The sequence below is a fragment of the Centrocercus urophasianus genome, unplaced genomic scaffold (assembly GCF_019232065.1).
Source record: "Centrocercus urophasianus isolate 14NV4802_14NV808 unplaced genomic scaffold, USGS_Curo_1.0 seq_16, whole genome shotgun sequence".
Lineage (NCBI taxonomy): Eukaryota > Metazoa > Chordata > Aves > Galliformes > Phasianidae > Centrocercus > Centrocercus urophasianus.
The window spans coordinates 8,919,965-8,943,561 of NW_024884711.1; the positions used below are offsets into that span (position 1 = coordinate 8,919,965).

The 23,597-nt window shown below is 43.1% G+C and overlaps 2 protein-coding genes across 12 annotated transcripts in view; one reads left to right on the forward strand and one right to left on the reverse strand.

Annotated features, from left to right (window-relative positions):
- The window catches only part of GADL1 (glutamate decarboxylase like 1), a 249,377-nt gene extending 240,580 nt beyond the window's left edge, over nucleotides 1-8,797 (forward strand). For all 9 annotated transcript variants that reach the window (XM_042816576.1, XM_042816571.1, XM_042816573.1 and 6 more), the window contains one exon: nucleotides 5,812-8,797. In XM_042816576.1, coding sequence (XP_042672510.1) covers nucleotides 5,812-5,985 — 174 coding nt within the window. In that variant the 3' untranslated portion in view covers nucleotides 5,986-8,797. The remainder of the gene's footprint in view (nucleotides 1-5,811) is intronic.
- A 9,062-nt stretch (nucleotides 8,798-17,859) lies between these two features.
- The window catches only part of TGFBR2 (transforming growth factor beta receptor 2), a 30,802-nt gene continuing 25,064 nt past the window's right edge, over nucleotides 17,860-23,597 (reverse strand). For all 3 annotated transcript variants that reach the window (XM_042816567.1, XM_042816569.1, XM_042816568.1), the window contains exons 5-6: nucleotides 22,861-22,988; nucleotides 17,860-19,480 (exon numbers count right to left, since the gene is read on the reverse strand). In XM_042816567.1, coding sequence (XP_042672501.1) covers nucleotides 19,301-19,480; nucleotides 22,861-22,988 — 308 coding nt within the window. In that variant the 3' untranslated portion in view covers nucleotides 17,860-19,300. The remainder of the gene's footprint in view (nucleotides 19,481-22,860; nucleotides 22,989-23,597) is intronic.

Consider the following 23,597-nt stretch of genomic DNA (forward strand, 5'->3'; position numbering starts at 1 on the left):
AAGGTAGGACATGTCTGAGCTTTCTTGCCCTTTCAAGGTATCTATTAACTGCAGCTGCCAGAGACAGCACTAGAGCACAAGAATAAGAAGCTGATAAAAACCAGTCCGTTTCCTTGGTTTAGTTAAGCAAGATGAACAAGGTAGCCTAACTTGGGAAATTCTCGTCCTCCTTAGGACAACTTATTTGGCTGTCCATACCCAGCAGCATTAGCACAGGTGGTGTTGGGAACCCAGTGGGTTTGTCTCGTGAACAGAAGCTGTATGTTACATCCTCCTTTGTTCTTCTTTTGAACTGAATGTAGGAATTAAACTATACGCTTGTAATTGGGGGCTGTATAGTTTAGAAGTTAATGAGATTGTGTGGTTTTAACAAAGCTAAGCATCTGTGGGCTTTTTCTTTGTTGCTGCTTTTCTTTTTAATTGAGAATGAACTTCTACAAGTCAGTTCTAAACATCCACTGTTCAACATGAGACAGCTTATAGTGAATGACATCAAAGGCCTTATACTGTGACATGAGTGCTGGGGCAAAAATATCATCTATTCAACAGAACTGCTTTGGAGATTTTCCTTGCACATTAAATCCATATGCTAGGAAATTATCTTAGCTTAAGAACCATGTTTACATGACATGGTGAGAATGTTTTGGAGGCCTTACTACCTGCAGAAGAATAAATGATCTCAAATAGGGATTTCATCAAATACTCTGAAAGGATTTTAAGCATCCAGACTTGGGAACTAACTCTTGGAGACACAAGGCTTCTGTTTTTCTTGCTGAGAAAGTGCTCAGCCCTGTTGATGAATCAGACCTTGATAGCTGCTGAGGCATGATTGTGGCCTGAACTTGGTGGGAATTCTTTGAGTATTGGAGAGACCTGCATTAATTACATCTGAGGAGTCAATTGTGGGTCGCACAGATGCTTTTAAGGCATCACCCTGTAGTATAGTTGCACAGAACTGCTCTTCTCAAGGATGCTTGAGATGCAGAGAGGGGCATATATTGCTTTTCCCATCTTCCTGGTACGTGTGGATACTCCAGCTGCAGTGTCCTTGGTGGCCCTTGCTGTTCATCACACTGTGTGTGTGTGTGTGTGTGTGTGTGTGTGTGTGTATGCAAGCTGGGAAGGCACCTTCCACATGAGTGTATGTATGGGTCAGCTGCAGTCTGGATTCTTGATGGGAACAGCTTTAATTTAGGCTAAAATTTTCTGGTGTTTACGGCTCAGTTGAGTGCTGGCAGGGAGTAGGGGAAGAGATTATCCCGTCATGCAGGTAAACAGAGAAGGATCCAAACCACTATGTCCTTGTTGCTACAGCTCATAAAACCTCTGCTATAAAAAGGAGGAATCCAGGCAGCATGAGATTAAACCCCCTATGTAGGTCTGCAGAGGGAGGCCATGATGCACAGGTCCATCCTGTGGGTCTCCTGTTGTAGCAGCCCTGCTGGAGGAGGACCTTCTGCTCACTGTGCTTCCTCCTCACCTTTCTGGCATGTCTGGTAGCTAAAGCATCACTGAAGTGATCTTTTTAAATAGTAATCTCCAGGGTGAGGAGAACAAAGGAGAGAAGAGAATTTAAGTTTCAGGATACATTACACTTAAAATTCCGAGACTGTTCCAGTGACAGGCAACATAAAGAATTAGGTTTACAATTTGAAGTAAGTTTCGTTGTAAAAATAATTGGACTGGTGAAGCAATCTTGCTCTCACTAAATTGCTTTCCTAGGAACCTATCCTGAGTGGGGCTGTGCAGCTCTTTCTGATATTTGAACATCCTCAGTTCTCATTGACTTCAGTGGGAATTGAACTCATTGAACTCCTCACTAGGTAATTAGTTCTATATAGGTCTGATTTTTCTGCAGCGAATCGGTAGCTGCCTTTACTTTCACTTAGCAGTCAGACCCAGTGCTCCTCAAGTCCCAGCCTTAGCCTCTATGCATCATTTAATGACTCTTTTGTGAAACACATACTTAAGCATTTGTGCTTATATTCTGTTGCTTACTGTGATCAGGATTCACAACAGTTTTGTTACAGTGACTGCATCAAATTACCAAATAGAACATGCAAAATACTTAATGGAACACCTTTCCAAAAATAACCCTGCAAGATAGTTTCTAGATTAGTTTAGGTTTGTTTTCTTTTTAAGTAGGATGAGTTTGTTTTGCCTTCAGAAAGGGTGGGATGCACTTCAAAACAAATATTAAGAGGACAACTTCATTCATGTGGAGGGTGAATGACATAATGACTGAGATAATGAAAATGAGATTTTCTACCTTCCCTCTCCATGAGAGAAGACCAACTGAAATGCAGTATATTTACAGCCCCTGATATTGCTGGAGCTCTATATGTTTTTGCTTTCATGGTCTCCATTTGTGCTACTGTACATCTGGGGATGATGGATTGCGGAGCACTGGATGTTGAGATGAAGAGAATCAATAGGATGATACAAAAGATGAAATAACTCTGATGGAACATCAATAAAGGCTAAAAGTTGCCATAGGGATTTGAATCTTAAAGAAGAGCTTGAGAAAATATATTAAGAATTCACTTTTCCCTTTGCACTTGTACTGCCTTTATTCCATGACTAGATGTCACATGGGGGTTCTTGTCAAGGGCAGGGATAAAGGAGGTTTTTTTTCTTTTCTGTGTCAATATGGTGCTCAGTATGAAACCTGCTGGGCATGATGGCTTCTGAGTACTGTCACTGTGTCATTGTTACCTCAGCCCACAGTGGTGTGAATAAGAATGGAAGAGTAGAGCTTTTAGTTACCTCATGTGCTGTTATTGGGTTCAACACACACAAACTGCAGGAGAAGTAGAACTTCTGTTGTTGCTGAGTTATTCAGTGTTTAAGACTGAATGGTGTCACAGAGCTGTATGGTGGTGTGCATAGCCTGGGCATTCCCAACCAAGAGTCTTTCCTTTTGACTCAACCAACTGGCAAGTTGTGCAAAAACAATTGCAGAACCCGTATTTTGCCACTGTACAGTGATGTATTCAGTGATTTGTTGGGGTGCAGTTTGGAATATTTGATCTGAAATGGAGTGTTTAGCAAGTTGCATACTTGCTGCAGACAAAAAGGTCTGTCGCATGCAAAATAACATCCATCTCTATCCAAGCAGAACTCCAGTTGCTGGGGATTATTGTTTTTTTTGCTTGTTTGTTTGTGTTTTGGGTTTGTATTTTGCTTTAGCGTAGACTAAATGAGGTTAATCTGATGTGATTCAGATTTCAGGGTCTTGCACCTGGGTTGAGGTAACCTCCCCTCCCAACACAAACTGGGGGATGAAATGGCTAAGTGCAGCCTGCCAAAAAGGACCTGGGGGTGCTGGTGGATGACGAGCTGGACGTGAGCCAGCAGTGTGCCCTTGCAACCCAGAAAGCCGAGCATATCCTGGGCTGCATCAAAAGAAGTGTGACCAGCAGGGTGAGGGAGGTGATCCTGCCCATCTACTCTGTGCTGGTAGTACCTGTAGTACTGCATCCAGATGTGGAGTCCTCAGTACAGGAGAGACATGGAGCTGTTGGAGAATGTCCAGAGGAGGGCCACAGAAATGGTCCGAGGGGTGGAACACCTCCCCTACAAGAACAGGCTGAGAGCTGGGGCTGTTCAGCTTGGAGAAGAGGAGACTTCAAAGTGACCTGAGAGCAGCCTTTCAGTATTGGAAGGGGGGCTGTAAGAAAGAATGGGACAGACTCTTTAGCAGGGACTGTTGTGATAGGTTTCAAGGTTAAAGAGAGTATGTTTGGGTTAGATATAAGGAAAAAGACTTCTACAGTGAGGGTGGTGAGGCACAGGCACAGGTTGCCCAGAGAGGTGGTGGATGCCCTGTCCTTGGACACATTCAAAGCCAGGCTGGACTGGATTTGGAGCAACTTTGTCTAGCTGTAGGAGTCCCTGTTTATTGCAGGAGAGTTGGGCCTAGATGACCTTTAAATGTCCCTTTCAGCTCTAAGGATTTTATGATTCTGTAATTTGGAGCTGCAAAACAAGAGAACAGAAGAATCCTTGAATCATTTTCCAGGCAGACAGAAATCCAGGTGGGAGATAGTGTTCTTTCCATGGTATATGGATAAATTTGATGAATTCTATTTCTAAATGATGCACATGTTGCAGATATACGGTAGAATTGTGATTTTATTGCTAGCTTTCACTAGGATCTTTATGTAGGAGGCACACCCAGAACCCAACATTAGGTTGTACAGTGGAGGTGCTATTGGATGTGAGTGAAGGTATCATGGTATGCATCTTAACGTTTCTGCTGTAATGTTGAATCTTTCTGTTCTTACTGTTATCTGTTTCCCAAATGTTTATCAGAACTGCTTTCATAAACTACTACTTAATTTTTGCTTGCAGCACTATGCAAAAAAACCAAACTTCTGGTTGCAGATTGCATTCTGAAGAGTATTCATTGCTCTCAGGTGCATAATTCATACTGATGCCACACTGTAGACTTTAATTAGAATTACTAACTCCATCACTCTCAGGGTTTGAAACAAACACTAAATAAAACACGTAGCTTTGTCACAAAGACGAAGTTATTTCAGAGAGGTAAATTAAGTTAGAACCATGAGCATTCCCCCTCTGAATTCAATATGCATTTTGAAACAGTGATAATATAGACACACCATTCAGCAAATATGGAAATTCGGGCTGTTAGTGTAGAAAACTGGAGACGTTTCTATCTAAGCAAACTATATGGAAGCTGCTCACTATGACATGCCATGTAAAAACAGAGCTATTAAGGCATGGTTGGCACCATCATTTTTCTTTTGCAGATCTGGTGGTATTTTCCAGCACTAACTTCTAGAGCTGAAATGAATTAATGCAAAAGTCAAGGTTAGGTCCTATACTTATTTGTTTTGTTCAAAGTCAAACTGTCACAAAAGGATGCAAAGGAATAAACTGTTCTGAAATGCATTAGTATTATTAGTAATATATTAAAATGCAGCACATTTTTAAAACTATTACTTGTTTCAATTCTGTCTTCCAAGGAATAGAGTACTTAATCAAGCAGTGCATTTAAGTTTATGACTTATTTCAGGCATGAGAACACAGAAGAACTACTCATATGCTTAAAGTTAAGCACAAGATTAATTGGACGAGGTTAATAGCCCTGCTGGGATGAGATCGAGTACTCAACTACAAGGACTTGACTCTTCCAATCTTCCTTATAGTTTGTTCAATTCTGAGACACCTATTTTGTCCCATTGCATACAAGTGGTGTAGCCAAATGTTACTTTCATTGTAAATCTAAAGATGAAACCTTAACCTCTGGGATCAGGACTTCTCCCTAATAGTGCATTGCTCTGACTTCTCTGGCAGCTCAAAGTTCACACGAGTTTAATGGAGAGTGTCCTCTAGAGAGAGCTGCTTTGCAGGTGTGGCAGCTGAAGGGCCCAGAAGTGAAAGTAGTCAGGCTTAGGCTAGTTAGCACAAGGAGATAAAGTGTACCATTAACCAGCTGCAGCTGATGTTCTGAGCTCAAGCCTTTTCTCTAAATCTAGGGCCTACAGACATTAACCTGAGCTTTCCCATGTGGCAGATGAACGCTGCGAGCAGTGGGCTTTTGAGGGGTTTAGATTTTGCTTTGGTTCTCCCAGGAGTCCCAGAACTTAAGGGTTTCAGTGAACAATCTGCCTCTAAGTCTTAAGGTTTGAACTGTAATATTTCTTGGGGCAGGCAGCTGGGAGGCAGCCACAGGCTGCAAAACTCAGGCGCTTCAAAAAAGCTTCTTAAGGCACAAAACAGTTCCTGTACAGATCTGCTGTATTCCTTAGGGTAACAACAACACTTTTGTTTCTCTGTTTTCAGGTTGCTCCTGTAGTTAAAGAAAGGATGATGAAGAAGGGCAGCATGATGCTTGGGTACCAGCCTAACCAAGGCAAAGTCAACTTCTTCCGCCAGGTGGTGATCAGCCCACAAGTGAGTCGAGAGGACATGGACTTCTTGCTGGATGAGATAGAACTGCTTGCCAAGGACTTGTAGCTGTAACTCTACAGCACCGGGCACTGCTTGTGTGTGATGATTATGGAGACAGAATGGCAGCAGTGCTCTGGTGCTATTGTGTGAAAGGTAGTAAAAAGCTTGACGTATAGTTTGGAAACTATCATTTAACATTGTGACGTTCAGAGTTTTGCAGGTAGAATTCCCCTCCACAGGAAAGTATTTGCTGATGGAAGCTGGGACAAGGCAGTGCCTGCAGCACCACGGCCATTCTGGGAAGTGTTTCCTAGAGCAGGGAGCACTTCTGAAAATGGTGTCTTTATCCCAGAGAGGGCTGCTATTCATGGGGTGCCTGCGTAGCTCGGACTGATTGCTTATATAGGCAGGCAATATTCCTCTGAAGTTACTGTTAGTAGCGAATTTAGCTCAGTGAGCTTTAAAACGCTCATTAGTACTCTGTCTACTTTGTCAATATTTTAGTTTGGTATGAATTTAAGAGTACAGACCCGGCTGATATTTACACTGATAAGACTGGAAATTGTGAACTTCATTGAAGAGTTCCTCAAGGAACTCAGTTGTCCTCGAGGAACAATTAGGTGAATTGCCCAGATTTCCCACTGTGAGCACTACTGCAGGCAGCAGAACAAGGGCCTGGCAAGGCTGTGCTGTCACCATCCTTGAGGTTAGCAGGACCTGGCTGGACAAAGCCCCAAGAAGTCAACACTGACCTTGCTTTGAGACAATAGAGCTAGATGACCTCTTAAGGTCCCTTCCAACCTAAACGACTTGTGGTTCTGTAAAATCAAATGGTTGGGCCTGGTCACTGTTTGCCAACATTGCCTACACTGCAATAGCAGTGCTGAGAATATTGGAAGTGTCAGAAATTCTTACCTCTTTGGTTATAGTTACAATTTCTGAACTATATTTAAAGCATAAATATTTATTTAATGGATTTAGATGCACTTTAAAATTATAACAGATGAAAAAAACAAGTATATGTACCTGAAGGATATGTATTTTTAAACTTGGCAACTATATGTTAAACATGTAGAAAAGTGATAGTTTTCATCGTCAGTCTGTATTTGCCTATATTAGATGTGAGATGACTTGATTTTACGTTATCAGTGTATAATTTATACTTTGGCACTGAAATCAACGTGGAGGTGATCAGTGATAGCCTACCTGTTTTTATGATGGGAGCCATCGAGTATCTTTTGTTAATCTTATGTTGCAAAGTTAAGTTCTAAACTTTGTGTTAAGAATTATAGTATCCTTTTGATTTGTTGTCATTCTAGATATAAAAGGGGCAGCTTTGTAAAGCTAGAGATGTATTTCTTGGAGTGAATTTCTTGCAGCAGACTAATGAAAATAACATGTTTCATCATCTGATTAACACCTACTTACCTTATTGTTTTGATGTTCCTTATTTTGTTTTTGAGGTAGCACTGACCAATGCAGATCTTTCTGCTGTAATGTGTTGATGAAAGTTGTCTTTAAACACAATGCTTTTATGTTTTCATTTCTCACGTTATGCTAGGATCCAACATCGCGTGACATTCCTACTTCCCACCTCCAGGATGATGGTATGGAAAGTTTAGCAGGGTCATGATAACCTAGGAGGTCACACTGTCAGAGCAGCAGATAGAAGGAGGAGTCAAATCTGCAGAACTTGACAGATGTCCTTAACAGTGTCCTGGAAGTGATTATTCTGTTGCTATTACAGCGAGTCACTGGATATTAAGCTGAACTCCACATTGATATTAACATAAAAATAAATGGCACAACATGGCCCCTTGATTCTGCACTGTAATATTCGCAGAATGCTTTATCATTTACTATCTAGTGCTTCTGGGTATACCGGTTGTTATGGTTTTGTAAAGCACATAACTAAATGCAGGGCCCACAAAGCTTATTTAGCCTCTCAACCACTCTGGGTGGAGTGCAGAGCATGTCAAGGGCTGCTGGATGGATGCGATGACTTCGCTGTTGCTTCTGAAGGTAGATAGGACTGTTAACCCTTCACTTTTTCTTTTTTGTCCTTGAAGGGAAAGAGAATACTGTCAGGATTCTTTTACTGTTATCCAGAGTCTTGGTGAGTACTTAATTTTTTGACTCAGAGGAAGTGTGTCACTTGCTGTCAGCTGAGAATTTGACCTAGTGCTTTGTGACACCACTACTATCAAAAAAGTGTTGTTTCTTTCCATGTCAGCACATTTTTCTGTTTCCAGGTACTGTGGGACTTCTGTCATGTGTTGGGTTGAAGTAGCAGTTTCTCCTGTGTCAGTAGTGGCTATAGTTCTTTTTTTAAATGAGGGGAAAATGGAACTTTTTCAATGTTTGCAGAAAGTGTGTCTCAGATCAACAAGTGCACTGATGTTTTCAAAGGTATGGTTTAACCTTTCAGTGTGATGTGAGTGCCTTCTCTGATGTCTCTGTATCTTCTTGTGTTTCTGACCCCTTACCACGTCCATTGTGGTCTCATTTCAGGACTATTGTAATTTTTTTCATAGTTGCTTATTTAGGATTGGGATGTTCGAAATGGCTATTTTGTAGCTGATGATTTTAATAAAAAGTGAAGTAAATGACACCCATATAAATGTAGGCTGTGTTTGTAATTTCTCGATTTAAAACTGCAGAGATGTGTACAAGAGAGGTACCAATGAGCTCTCCAGATGGAGAAACAGCAAGCTGCCTGCACAGCTTTAGAATGTGAAACCTAGCTTAACCATGCTTCAGGATGTGGTTTGTCTGTGTGCTGTGCCCTTATCATCTTTAATAAACATCTTGGATGAAAATGTGTCACCATTTATCTTGCTCTCGCTTTCAAATGCAGAAGCTAAATTATTTTTGCAGAAATGGCTTTTTTTTTTTTCTTTTAAACTACATGGGACTGGCCCATGAGCTCTCTCCCACTCTTAGTTACTGAGTTACATCTCTCAGGATGCTCAGCCAATTGTGAAGGTAGTGGAGAACAAGTATAAATCAGTGTAGAAACAGATCCACTGGCTGATTTGTTTGTTTGTTTGTTTTTTAAATTTTATGTGTCTACTTTTAATAATCTTTTTTCAATACGGAGCTTTAGGAAAGAAAGTAAATACTTAGCAGGGATGCTGAGGTAGTTATTGCTGTCAGTTACATGGATGCATCTTCTGAGAACTTCAGGCATTTTGTGCTGGATCCATGTGCAACGTCACTCACAAATCATCGTGCCTGAAGCTAGCAGTCTTGCTTTCAGGACTTCCAATACAATTTCCTGTGAAAGATTGATAGAGATTAATAATCAATAGAGTCTGCTTTGTATGATTTTAGTGCTTCTGACTCCCACTGATTTAACTGGAAACCCTTGCTGGATTGGGATGTTTCATTTCCGTATCAGTAGTTTGTCACTCAGAACATCTCAGTTTATCTACTCAAGGCTCATGCTGAAGATCAGGTTTATCTGTGTGTCTGTAAGACTGAACTGGAATGTATTTTCATTTGTATCAGCCAATGATGTATTAAGATGCTTTCCAAATAACATTCGACCCTTAAAGAACACCATGTAAGAATTTGCAAAACCCCCTGTTATGTGTCCAAGATTTCTTCATACACACAGATCTCAGCATTCAATCACGCTCAAATTATTTTTATTTTTAAATCCTTGAGTTGCGTGATCAGACTTAAAAAACAAACACACAAAACTGATACGAAATGTTGAATACAGAGGAGGAGAATTCAGCAATATTTAATGCTCAGTTTGCTGTCTCCTATTGTATCACATACAAGCTCTGCAAAAAGCCAGAGGTACACTAGAAGTGTAATTTTAATGCCCAGTTTTCAACTGCTCCAACCCTGCATGGCCTTTCTTCCCTGTTGGCTGCTTATGGGCAATCAGCAGGAGAGCAAAGTGTGCTCATCCAGGAAATCTGTTCTAGGTAAGGCCCACTGACATGACGGCCCTTCTTCCTTTGGCAGAACTACTAAATGCTGATACATCATTTGAGTTCATAGATGCTGTATTTAGTGCAGTAGCTACTGTTACATCCTGAAATAATGCAATTGTACATGCTAATTGCAGGTTAGGTGCAGTCGAAGCGACGCTGTCTGGCAAATGCACTGTGCAAACCATGAGAAGCCCTGGCAGAGAGGTTTTCTTCCTTTAACTTGAACGTAGTCTCCCACAATTACATGGTTTTGCTTCAGATGTACAATTAGATGTTATTACTCTAATTCTGTAACTACACAATAATCATCTAAAAATTACTTTGAGAAACAAAACAAAACAAGGAAATTTGCACAGCGAGAGGTACAATAAAGAGAACGTCAAAGGTTTCAAGGCAAACCCACAGTAGGAAACAATGGGTAATGGGAACAATTAACCCTTGCTAAAATCTAATTTACGTGAATGCTCTGCAAAGCGGCGCAGGCACAGTATGGTGAGATGATAGCAGCCATTATATAGAATCACTACAGAACTTTTGTGTCCCCTGACACTGCAGCCATCTGCCCCAAAATATCACAGTCCACCCACTGATAACAGAGGAGACCTTAAAGAAAACACCACACCTTGTAAAATGGTAATGGCTCTGTGTGTAACAGGATAAAGTGAAACTGGAAGGGCAATGTTGAAAGAAGTCCACCAGAGATGACCACTGTAAGCTCACGTACGTTCAAGGTACAATTGATCACAAAAGGCAAGTGACAGAAGGTGATGGGCATGGGCCTTTCAAAGTCTGCTGAGCACGTTCTGTTTTAATGAAGTAATTTCTTTATTGTAAGTAACTCAGACAGCAATAATTTCTACAGAACTTCTCACAAACGGAAAGTATGATGAGAAGATTTGCCATGAAAGAGCAGAGGCCCATGGAACAGAGCATCTGCTTTTGGGACCATGTGCTCTGTACTGTCCTTTGCACAAAGCTGCTCTTCCAAGAAGCTTTCACCCCACCAGTCATTCTGGGAAGTGACTCCTTGGAATGGGCTGACACTGGCACTGGCAGCCATAGCGTTATCCAGTCTGCTCTTCTTGTTCCAGGTAGGAAGGATTTTTTTTTTTGCTATTTCTCTGATTCTGTACTCTCTCTTGTACTTGCAAAATACAGTTTATTTGCAGGGAGATCTTCTGTATTTGGCATCATGGGGAAAATGTCAGCATAGCAGAAAGGGGAAGATTGAAATGTGGACCAAAAGCAACATTCAGGGTTGTATCTTGGAGTGGTGTTTGCCTTCTCTGTCTCAGCCATGGGTTTTTCTCGATGTTCAGATGATTGTATGTACCCCTTGCAGTACCTAAAGGGAGCCTATAAACAAGGAGGGGAGTCAGCTTTTTACAAGGGTAGATAACAGCAGGATAAGGGGAAACATTTGAAGTTGAAGGAGGGAAGATTTAGGTTGGATGTCAGAGGGAAGTTTTTTACTATGAGAGTGGTGCGGTGCTGGAACAGCTGCCCAGAGAAGTTGTGGATGCCCTGTCCCTGGAGGTGTTCAAGGCCAGATTGGATGGGGTCCTGGGCAGCCTGGTCTAGTATTAGATATGGAGGTTGGTTGCAAATTTAATAAGCACGTGTTCCAGCCCATCACCTAGGCTACTGTTTCACTGAGCGGCAACAGACCCAGGTCACTGTGGAGCAGTGCTGAGAAGCTCACAGGGATGTACATGGTAATTATTATGTCTTTCAAGCCAGATTTGCGCCCACTCCTTACTTGAATTTAGACAACAGTTCCTTCGTTTGCTAACAAGAATGGCATGTGAGGCAATGTTGAAAGCCTTTCACAACTCAAGATGTTTACTGTATCTTCTCCATTTACAAGGGATACTGCTCAGCAGGAAACCAAACCGTGATGACTCCATGCTGACTTTTACCCTGGACAAGTGCAAAGATAAGCACGAAGGGATCTAAAATTGCTTCTGCTAATTCTTTTTGGAAACCAGGAGGAGGAGGAATTTCACCCAGCTCAGCAGGTTTGAAACAATACAATACGTGTAAAATTTTCTATGCTGCTGTTACCCTGTGCTAGCTTTAAAAAATGGTCTTTAATTGCCTGATTGTAGCTTGAAAGAGTCATAGATCCTTAGAGTTGGAAGAGACCTTCAAAGGCCATCTAGTCCAACTCCTCTGCAATGAACAGGGACATGCACAGCTCAATCAGGTTGTCCATGAACAGATCCACCCTTGAAAGAAGGCTGGTACAACCACATAAGTACCAAACATTTTGGCTTTTTCAGCCACATTTCCTTGCCACTGTGAAGTTCTCCCTGAAGGCTTTTCTTTTCTATGATGTTTTTATGTGTTCCTTCCTAAAACACCAGAACTGGAAGAGAAGGCCACTGCTCCCATCCTGGAGTACTTAGCTTGATTAGATGACATTGTAGGAGGGCTATTTCCTCAGATACTTGCATGAGACATTAAAAAAAGAGGTCCTTTCTGTGCCTGTTTTAAGAGCCCTGGTTCTCTGGTGGTTTCCTTTGCAGTCATGGAGAGAAAAGCCCAGGGAAAAGCTTGCCCTGTTTTGTTCTTTGGACCAACTTACTTATCCAGAGATGTAGGAGAGAAACTGCTGCATCTCTTTCAGGAGAATTTTCTTGAGAAAAATATGAAAATATTTTACATTCTAAAGTGGATCTTCTGCCAAAATGTTTTTCTCTAAACCTAATAAAACCAAATTAGACTGTTCCCCAGCTCAGGAATGAATTTCGTCTGGTTGTGTGTCATGGATATAATAAACAGTTTATACAAGAGCAAAGGCTGTGTTTAAGTACAGCCGAATCCTGTTTGGTTTTCTGTGATTAACCTAAACAATTTATAAATGGATGAAGTAAGTTAATTTAAATTCTTTTTTTCCATTTCCTTTGGATTTGTTAAGATTGGTTTCTTAAAAGCTACCCTTCCATAAGTGAATTCAAGACGTGCATTCACAAATGTTAACACTCCTGCAGTGAAATGAACTTGCCTTCTTCTTTTCCTTATTTAATAAGACATATATCCTCTTTAGAAGCACTTGGGCTGAATGCCCCATTCTCGGTGGGAGATGCTGTTAATGCCTTGAAACACGGGAGCATTTTGCTGTGCCATTCAGAGCATCCCAAGGAAGATGTCAGTCTAATCCCCTGCATGATGCTTTTGCAGACTCCTCCTCGCTGACAATGCTGAAGTGTTTGTGACATCGGAGTATGGAGGAAATGCTGCTTCTGGTCATCACGGGGGGGGTTAGCTGCAGCAAAAGCATGAGGATGTCTGTGTGAAAGAGTGCAAAGCTTAACAGCTGAAAAATTAAAAGTCCTGGGATGAAATTTATATCCTGCTCAAAACCTTTTAGCTAATTAAAGCTATAGCTGCCTTCTGCCTCCAAGAACACCGTACGGATAATGGACAGCAAGCACCTTGGTTGAAGAGGATCGCTCCCTGGATTCAATTTCACCCAAGGAGAAAAGCTCACCCTTCAGAAACAGCACTGGCTGCAAGTGCCAGCAGCTGCAGCTTCCACTGGCTGAGTGCTTTTGCTATGGATGGGATGTGCTGTGTGAACCCATGTAGTCTCCTTGGGGCAGCCCTTTGGAGCAGCATCACACACAGTGCTTCCTCCTGGGGCTGGGAGCAGCTGCCCTCTGGGTTTTCTCACTAGAGCCTTTCCCTGGGAGCCTTCAGTTCAGTGTGGTTAGAGCAAAGAAAGACAAAATGCTGTTTTTGTCACTGCAGGCATTCATACACCCTGTACAAAAAGGCTTTGCTCTTTTAAAAATGGTGTTTCACTTTAAGTGATTTTCAAGTGATTGTCACAATGATTCAGAAGCAGCCCTGAGCAGGCCTCGTATTTTCACAGCAATTGCTGAATCTTCAAGTCTGGGAGGCATTCTTCATACACTGCCAGTGCGTGCATTCCAATTTAATATTGATGTATTTATGATCTTATTGTACAGGATGGTCAGAGCAACCTGGATGGATCGTTGCAGAAGCCCTCTTTGTCTTTACATACATTTACAGGAAAATCAGCATATAAGGACTGGGCATACAGGCAGACAGACAGATGTTTATTCGTCTTCCAGATGAAAACTTTTCTGAAATGTAGGAGAAAAAAGTGAAGTGCTATCAGCCCCTCCCAAGACTGCTGTGGATGCCCCATCCCTGGAGGCACTCAAGGCCAGGCTGGATGTGGCTCTGGGCAGCCCACTCTGGTGATTGGTGACTCTGCACATAGCAGGGGGGGTTGAAACTAGATGATCGTTGAGGTCCTTTTCAACCCAGGCCATTCTATGATTCTAAGATAGCCAAGGGAAGGCTGAAGCTGGGCAGAAGTATCAGGGATCTTGTCTCTGTGGGTTTCAATGTCAGCTTGTCTGAGGAGCATTGTGTTCAACCCTGCCTCCTCAATCAGTTGACCGCTTTATTTTTTCAAGGCTTTAGCTACATAAATGCAACTGTCCAAAGAGATTGGTTTGTCCTCATTAAAACCAAGAAAATACTCCACAGCAGATAATTTATGAGCTGACTTTTGCCTTTGCCTCTTCATGAAGTGATTAGATGGTGCTCAGAGCATTCATTATTCAACAGATTTAAATCTATTTCCTGGGCTCGGCCCTCCTAGGAGCCTCTCAATTTGGCTGTGTTTCAACAAACCGCTGGCTTTGTCCTCAGCTTCCTGCCCAGGATTACGGCCTCTCAGCTGCCTGAGGTCACAGCTGGGTGGGAGCTGCTATGGGCACTGTGGGCCGATGGGCTCTGGGCAGCCAGCAGGGCACACCACAGGCTCAGGACAAAGGGGCCTGGTGGGCCCTGGGTGCTCCCAGGAACACACATATGCCTGAAAGCACACCAGCATCCTGCAGCAGGGTGCAACACTTACACCTATGCTGTTTTTGGCAACCACCAGAGCCTTCTGACCACGCACGTGGCATGAGCCCACTTGCAGGAATTTTTTCCAAGTAATAAAGGTGGTATGAATGCAGCCAAACGGCATTCAGGAGCCACAGGCAGAAGGATTGGAGCAGGCTTTGTTCCATCTTCTTTGTGGCTGGAGGGAAAAATTGCCATAGGCAGTGTTTTGTAACAACCGCAACATTAAAAAAAAAAGCAAAAAAGCAAAAAAGCAAAAAAGCAAAAAAGCAAAAAAGCAAAAAAGCAAAAAAGCAAAAAAGCAAGAGAAGGAGTTAGGGCTCAGGAAATAAATTAATCAGTGTTCCTCTGAAAGCAAAGGGAGCCTTTGGGTCCCAGCACAGCTGGCGTTACAAGAGGACACTGTTGCAGGTGCTGGACACACAGCCCAGTTTGTTTCCAGGAGCATTCAGAATAATGATACTTTAATATCTCTCTTGTTGTTTTTTTCCCCTCAGGAGCTGGGGCATGATTTTTTTCACTGTTTGTGGCTTTTCCATTAACAGCTGGAGATTGTCAAGCAGGAGTGAAATCCCTACTGCACTGGGAGTTGTGCAAACTGGTAACACAGAGCCAGCCTGTGCTAGGATTCTGGCCATCCCTGCTTAGACCACTGCACGGGTCAGTAGCAACCCCAAGAACAGCTTTTGTGTGCCCTGGTGCTAATATTCTGATTGACATACACAGGGGTTGAATTGAATGATTTTTAAGGTCCCTTCCACCTCAAGCCATTCTGTGACTGGGATTGATTCTATGACTTTGTGATTATTATATGACTCTGTGATTGATTCTAGGACTATACCTTTCAAGAGCTGCTTAGAGAAAAGTATTGAATACCCTACTGAGGATGAGAAAGAGGGCAAATGACTTAACCAAAAAAATGAAAAATTAATGATAGGTAGCATACTTTATTTCACAGATGTTGTGTATTCAACTCTGTAGTTGAATACTCTGAAAGGCCTCTGTAGTTTGCCTGCTCCATTTTTTAATACAATTTGTATTTGTTTCTGCACCACTCGTTTGCCCTGTCACACCAGAAAGACATTGACTTTAATCCAACCTAAACAGGATGTCAGGGCTTGACGATCTTTGCACAGTGCACAGCCAGCAGTGGTGAGGGGTGAGTAGGGCAGAGCCACGACTAGGGCAGGGCACTCTGACACTAGGCAGGACTCTGCTGGAAATAAATCATACAAGCATGCAGTCGTTTGAGTTGGAAAGGGCTCTTAAAGGCCATCTAGCCCAACCCCCCTGCAATGAACAGGGATGCATACAGCTACATCAGGTTGCCCAAAGCCTGGTCCAGCCTGATCTTGAGTGCGTCCAGGGATGGGGCAGCCACCACATCTCTGAGCAGCCTGTGCCAGTGAAAAACTTCTTCCTTATATCCAATCTAAGTCTCCTCTCTTTCAGTTAAACCAATTTTCCCCTTGTCCTGTCATAACAGACCCTCCTAAAGTGTCCATCTCCTTCCTTACAGTCCCCCTTCAATGTCCAAGCTGAACAGCCGCAGCTCTCAGCAAAAACATTTTTTGGGGCTGGCAGCTCTTCTCATATCATTGGTTTCTCGTGCTCTGTGCATGCCCTGCACAGGAGGGGTGGCTGGCTGAACACTGAGCACAGCACTGAAGCCGTGTGGCACAAACACATTAATCACACTCTTCCCTGTGACACAGATTTAGTGCACTGTCTTCTAGCTCACTTTAATACCGGACCCAAAAGAGCAGAGGATTAACAAAGACCTTACCTGCGCTTGAGTTGACAATAGGAGTCAGCTGTGAGCCTGTTTCTGTCCCCTGCCCGTGACCAGAGATGGTTTTACATGGTGAAGGAATGGCCACTGCATCCCTTTGCTGATGCTCTCCAGACAAGACAGCAGCACAGAGGGACACGTGCAGCGGCAGCTGGACATCCGGGCATCTGGTGAAAAGGGATGAGAATAAATCCTTTTAGGACAGGGATCATTTTTGCAAGAGCCTCCTCCTTATTCTAGATGCTCCAGAGATGAAAGACAAATTTGAGTTGGTGTTATTTTATTTGCAGCAATAAACATTTGATTTATATAAAACAATAAGAACAAAAAGCCCCCAAACACTGTTTACAAAGCAAGTTAAGTGCTTGAAACATTTGATAAAGAAGAGTATATAACATTCACATCCCTATTTCATACATGATGTACAGGTGAAGTATTCCTTAAGAGAATTTTAAAAAAATCCCTTTACATGTTGTAGTAAAAAAAACAACAAAACAACAACAAACAAAATAAAACCAAGAAAAAACAACAACAAAAAATAGGAAATAAATGTGTCAGTACTGTCAGTAACCTCTGGATGCCATTCCCTGACCTTCAGTTGGGTGGAGGGAGAGAAAGCAGCCATGGCTGCCCTCAGCCCCCCAGTCCTGCTGTGCAGCACACAGCTGCGCCTCGCTAGATGGCAGTGGCCCTGCAGCAGCTGCATCATTTTCCTTGCTTTTTTTTTTTTTTTTTTTTTTTTTTGGAAATGCAAATCCCTCTCCCCTTCAGTTTGACACAGTGTCCTCTGAATCCTGTTGTAGTTGCTAAGATTTTGCTCTTTGTTTAAATATTTCTGAGCAGTTCAGTTAAAACAAAATGAACGGGGATACAATACCATTTGAAACGAAGTACTTCTCACTGCAAGTCAGTCTGAGTTCCTATTTAAACAAGCATGATTCCTACTAACTTGGCAATATCTTCTAGATTAATATCAAAGTTTATCTGTCAAAGATGTTCAGTGAATTGCACCTGATGCAGACCTGTGTGGGACTGCTCTGTGCTCAACTCCTGGTTTCCACAGCCCGCTTACATGCTGCACAATCGACAAGTACAATTAGCAGAGTGGCACAGTTAGTATTTTACAGGTCATGTAACTAGAAGGATTATCACAGTGGAAAGGGGATAATAAAAAATAAATGAAAATGCTCACCCGTGTCCTAGGCTCACAGAAAAAACTCCGAAGAAAGTAATCTCCAGAAAAAGACCCTTCCCCAGTGGCAGTCAGCCTTTAAATGGGGTCTAGGAGAGGTGCAGCCAGGCTCCACCCCTTCCATCACACAGCTGAATTGCCTTCACCTGTGCTCCATGGCTGACTCAGTGCTCACCTCAGGTGATCAATCAGTGGTTCAACAGTTCCCAAACACATGCCAAGGGAAGAAAAAAGTGAAACATCACTGCAGAACTCCTGAAGACAGAATCGTCAGAATTATAAAACGCACTGCTGTCATTTGTATAAGTTTACACATGTCAACTGCCTGGATAATTAAATTCCCACTACCCTGCAGAGAAGAGGGCAGGATATGCCATGAACCTGATGCCATGGAGCCTTCCCTCATTTCTAAGGTCCTTGTGTGAAAGCAAAGGCACTGGGTGTTGTCTCTTGCTTTTCTCTAGAAAGCATGGAACAGTCAGGCTGTGGTATGTCAAGCAATTAGATATGCTGTACTAGGAAAAAGTTATTTGTTCTCACAGCAACGCAATTAAGGTAAAAGGAAAAGGGAAAAAATAAGCACAGTCTGTGTTCAGAATGCAGAGCAAATATAAAACATCTGCTTGGATTACTGCTGGACTTGGTGCGGTTTGAGGGTCAGGAAGGGAGGAAGGGAAAAATCTCATCCCGCTGCTATTTTGCAACCTGCTTGCAAGCAGCATGAACTCAAAGCAATAAAGACATAACACTAATGACCTCTGCATGGAAACACAGGTGGTGGGACCAAACCTCCTCACGCTCCCTCCCACTATGGGAGGCTGTGAGGACCTTGGGGTTAAGGCAAGAGGGCAAAGACATCCCCGAATCTTCCCAAAAACACTGCAGGCAGGAGCGTGTAGTTACAACTGCAAAGCCAGATCTGTCTCCTTGCTGTGAGACTGCTGCTGCAACTGTCGTCTCCTGGGCCACAGCTGGGTGTGTGCAGCACATGCTTCAAAGCCATCCTCTTATTGCTCCTTGTTCCTATCTTTTTGGCAGAGTGCTTAGTGCACAATCGCTAGTGTCCCGATACACCAGTCTCCCCGGGCGCTTTCCCAATGGGGAGGGATCTCTAATGCACAGGTAATTTCCTGCAAGCATTTTTTAAACTCTTTTCTTCAGATCATGGCTGTTTACAGATATATAGATAGATATATACATACACAGACATTTTTAATATATATGTATATATATATAAAAATAGCAATTTCATAGTTATATACAGGCATTATTAAAGTGCATAATGTTATTGGCTATTCTCAAATCTCATTTCCTGAGGAAGTGCTAACAGACTTAGCTCCTCCTATGACATGACGCCGGCTGCCAATGCTGGAGTACAACACCCACTCCCTGGCTTTTAACTCCCATGCATACATCTCCCTGCCCAGAGCCACAGCTCAAAGGGAGTAGTGACAGCCTCAGTCCTCCAGGAAGCAAGTCAAGGCACCGATCGTGACTTCTTCCTCTGCCAAGGTAACGTGCTTAGGAGTAACCTCCCTCCATTTCGGAGCTCTTGGGTGCGTGCTACTTGGCGGTGGTCACGGAGCCGTCCTCGGGGATCTTCTCCTCTGAACAGCTTCTCCCTGAGAGCTTGTCGTGGTGCTTGAACTCACTGAAGCGCTCCGCCACGCACTGCGCCGTGAGCCGAGCCTCGGGGTCGTGGTCCCAGCACTCAATGAGGGTCTCACACACCATCTGGATGCCCTGTGGAGAGCACAGAGAGAGCACTGTGGTGGGGACAGCCATCGAGCCACCGCCGGTGCGTGCTCATAAGAGCCGGCTTCGGTGTCCTCGGAAGCCTAGAGGACCGTTGGTGTGCCTGCGGTGACAGAACTGGTCCCAGAGGTGCTCAGTGGGCTCTGCTGTCATTGAAATGGGGACATGGTATGCTTTCTTTTTAAAGAAACCCTACAACCTTACGTCCACTGGCTCCAATGACCGGTAATGCCATTTCTAGACACAGAATCCCAGAATCCTTAGAATTGAAAAGGACCTTTAAAGGCCATGCAGTCCAGCTCCCCTGCAATGAACAGGGATGTGCACAGCTAGATCAGGTTGCTCAGGGCTTGATCCAGCCTTAAAAGTCTCCAGGGACAAGGAATCAACCACATCTCTGGGCAACCTATTCCCCAGCCTCGCTACCCTCCCTCCTCCAAACCTCCACTTTTTGGTTTGGACCAGTAGAATCAAGTCGTTTTTGGTCTAATAAATACAATCAGAACAGCTGAATAACAACTTCCCACTCAACCCATCCCTCCGCATGGCTGAATCCTATTTGTGTTGTTGTTTTTTTTGTTTTTGACAGAATTCTGATTGCCAGCAATATCAAGCCTGACATCAGCCTTTATGAATTCTCCACAGACAAACTAAAACTGTGTGCAAATATGGGCCGCAGTCCCACAAACACTTAAACACATGTCACTCACAGATGTAACTATTTAACCTTCATTTCAATGCTGATGCACATGTTTACAGGAGCAAAAAAACAGTTGCATCTTCGTAATGCATTTTGTAAACATGAGGTATTTGCCAGGAAATTGTGTGCTTTGCTTTATGACACTAGAAGCCCATTAAGCGGGATTTATCTTAAACTTCTTATTTAAAAAAATAACATTTCACAACACTACATTAATTGCATAATTTACCTAATTGTGATGTTGACTGATGTCAATGTTAATAGCAGAACGTTACTGTCTGTATACAAATAACATTAGTTTTCTGATGACATTGAAATTACAAGCAGTAAATTAAATTAAATATTAAACATTAACTTGAAATCAATAGTGCAACAGATCTCATTAAGGGGAAAAAAATGTAATATGTAAATCCATTCCAGAATTTTATCACGATGAATAATGAGTTCATTACGAAAACACGACTGCAGAGGGAGGAAATGAATATGGAAGAGCTATTACAGTAAAAGCAACTTCAGTGGAGTTCAAAGCAGATCCTCAGCTGCTGCAAACTGTCACAGCCCTGCTGAAGCCCATGCGTCACTGAGTTGTAGATAGCGCAACGTGAAACGCTGAAGGGATTCAGACAAAGGGAATTAAATCTACCTTCACTAAATGTCCTGGGAGGGTGTTATCAGGCATTCACTTCCTGCCTTAGACTCCTAATTGAGCCCTCCTGGAGCCAGCTGTGCCCACTCCAGTTACACACAAACGCAGGCAGCACATCCCAGCTGGCAGGACGTCCTGTGCTGGGCACCAACTGCCAGCACTGCTAGGACCCTGAGCCTAACACACACAAGGAGCTGCTGGTGCTCCCTCGACAAGGCACAACCAGCCACGTTGCTGCTCCTGCTGCCATGCCATGTAATGCCTGAAGGAGTTCAGCCCTGAATGCACACAGGTCTCTGGGCCACTTAACGTTACCCATGGCCTGCTCTAAGCGTCAATGACTTCTGCTTCATCGGTGCCTTTGCCATCTTCTACTACATGTATGTCATCTGACTCTTCCCAAATGCAGAACAGAAATGTTTGCCAACAACTTCTGCCTCTGCCTTAGCATAAGCAGCACAGTAAGTGATGGACTGATACTAAGTTAGATTTCCTTTTGCATTGGAGAAAACTTACTGACCTCAAGTCTACTGACTACAGATCTTCCTGTTGTTCTTCTATTTCCCTAATCGGTTCTCTTTATTTTTTTTTTGACACGTTAAGACCATGACTTTGGAATATTCTCAGAAATGTTCTCACACTGTTCCTAATTTTAAGCATTTTCTTCAACTTTTTTTTTTGCTCCCCAGTGACCTGGCTCAGGATTCTTTCCTGCTTTGTTAACTGGGCTCTTCTAAAGTCTCACACGTTCACTACTGGGTTGGACGTCCTTTTGCCTTTGGGGAAAACAAACAGCTGTAGTCAACTCCTGATGACTTCTACCTGTTCATACATAATTAAAAAAAAAAAATTGCAGTCTTCTACTCGATACAGATGAGCATCAATGTAACCTCACCTTCCCAGCTCAACAGATAGGTTAGAAGATAGCTGTAGCTATAGATCCTAGAAATGTCAAAGGCCTTTCAGTACTGGCAATATCAGTTCTTCAGATGTCCCTCAAAACACAGCTCTCCTCCCCAGTGAGAGCATTGCTCCTTAATAGTCCTGCTCATTGCAGATGACAGGTCCAGGAACGGCATGCACTCTGTCGCAGTCATCAGGCAGCAGATGTGTTGCTCCTGGTTGGAGGACTGACTGATTACAGCCACTCACATGGACTTTCCTAATTAAAGGTTAGACTATAATTTTAACATTTCAACTAGAATGAAAAAAAAGGCTCTTTATGGAAATATCAGCTGGTCTTGGTTGCCTGGGCTTTTATAAATGTTTGTGATACTTTCCTTTTGTCCATAAAGACCACTCAACATATTTCACTGATAAGTGGAATGACCAAGCCTCACTTCTCTGATATGTTTCTCATTTTATCTCTTCTGATAAAACCGCTCAGAGCAAAAGTTAAGGAATGCATGCCTTTGGCTCTTTTCCATTCAGCTTCAGCTACTGAGAAATTGGGCTGCATCTATCGCCTAGGAAGTGCCACCATGATGTGTAAGAACAGAGAAAGCTGACAGAGTGCTTCCCAACATGCCAATGACTGTCACTACACTGCCCTGAATAAAAACAAACCGAGTTGCTGACGACTCACTTCCTATTTTCCTAAACCTGTCAACAGCTGGGATGCCAGTATTACTTTTCTCTGTGGTAAAGTGCTGAGATTTGTTTTCTCTGCTGATGGAACCCGTGTGTAAAGCTGCTCTCTTTGACCTTTCAGAGCCTGCACACAGTGTACTTTAAGGCCCTAATTATTCTGTGGCTGTCTGGATGACTGTGGGGTCTCAGGTTTCTATTATTTTTAGTTTTAATTTGGTCGCTTTCAAATTACACTGGTGGGCAGCAGAAATCCATGGGGATCTGGGAGCAGGCATGGTGCAGAGCACTGTGGTGTCTGAACAATGGGCAGCACCAGTGTCACTATGTGACAGAGCAACGAGTGCAAAAAGAGAGGCCTCTCTTGCTGAGCAGGACACAGACTTAACGCTCAGGCTTTGGGCAGCAGCTAGATGGGTTCTGCAGTGCTCTTACCTGATGGTTGAGCCAGGAGCTGGGGATCTCAGGTCGCCCTCTGTCTCTTAGGACATTGTCCTTCATGCTTTCCACGCAGGGATGTTCTCGCACTTTAGAACCAAACGGGGGCTCATACTCTTTCACTTCTGCCAAGAGAAGAAGCAAACACAAGGGTATTCAGCTGGGCTGCATGTGTGCCAAGTGTGAGCTGGCTGTTCTCTGGAGGAGAAGGAGCCACTGATTAGCTGCACAGTGCCACCGTTCTGCCTGACCAGCTCCAAACAAAGCAAAGCCAGTTGGCATTTTCAAATATGTTTCAAATGTGTTCCTCCCACACACACACCCCTCTCCGTTTTTCCTTCCTAGCCAACTAGACAATTTCCAATTAAACTCTTTAGCACATAATCATATTAGCAACAGTCAGAGCATCAGAGTAATATTTGTGAGCCGTACAGTCTCCGCTGAGGCAAAGCATACAAGGACTTCAAGGTGAATTTTGCTTGAGCCAAGTCTGCAAGGAATGGTTATGCTGGTCCCCCTTAAGTTCCCTGGAGTTTCCACACACTAACCAGGTGAAATATAAACTGAAATCTAGGTCACAGATATTAATGTGCCAGATTGCTAGGAGGAAACAGTTGCTTGAAAAAGACAAAGGTACAACAAGGAACAGTGCTGGAAGCTTCCATACTGTCCTTGCTTATTATTGAGCCGTTAGTAGTCTGCTCTGATTTTAGACCTCTTTCCTAAAATAGGTC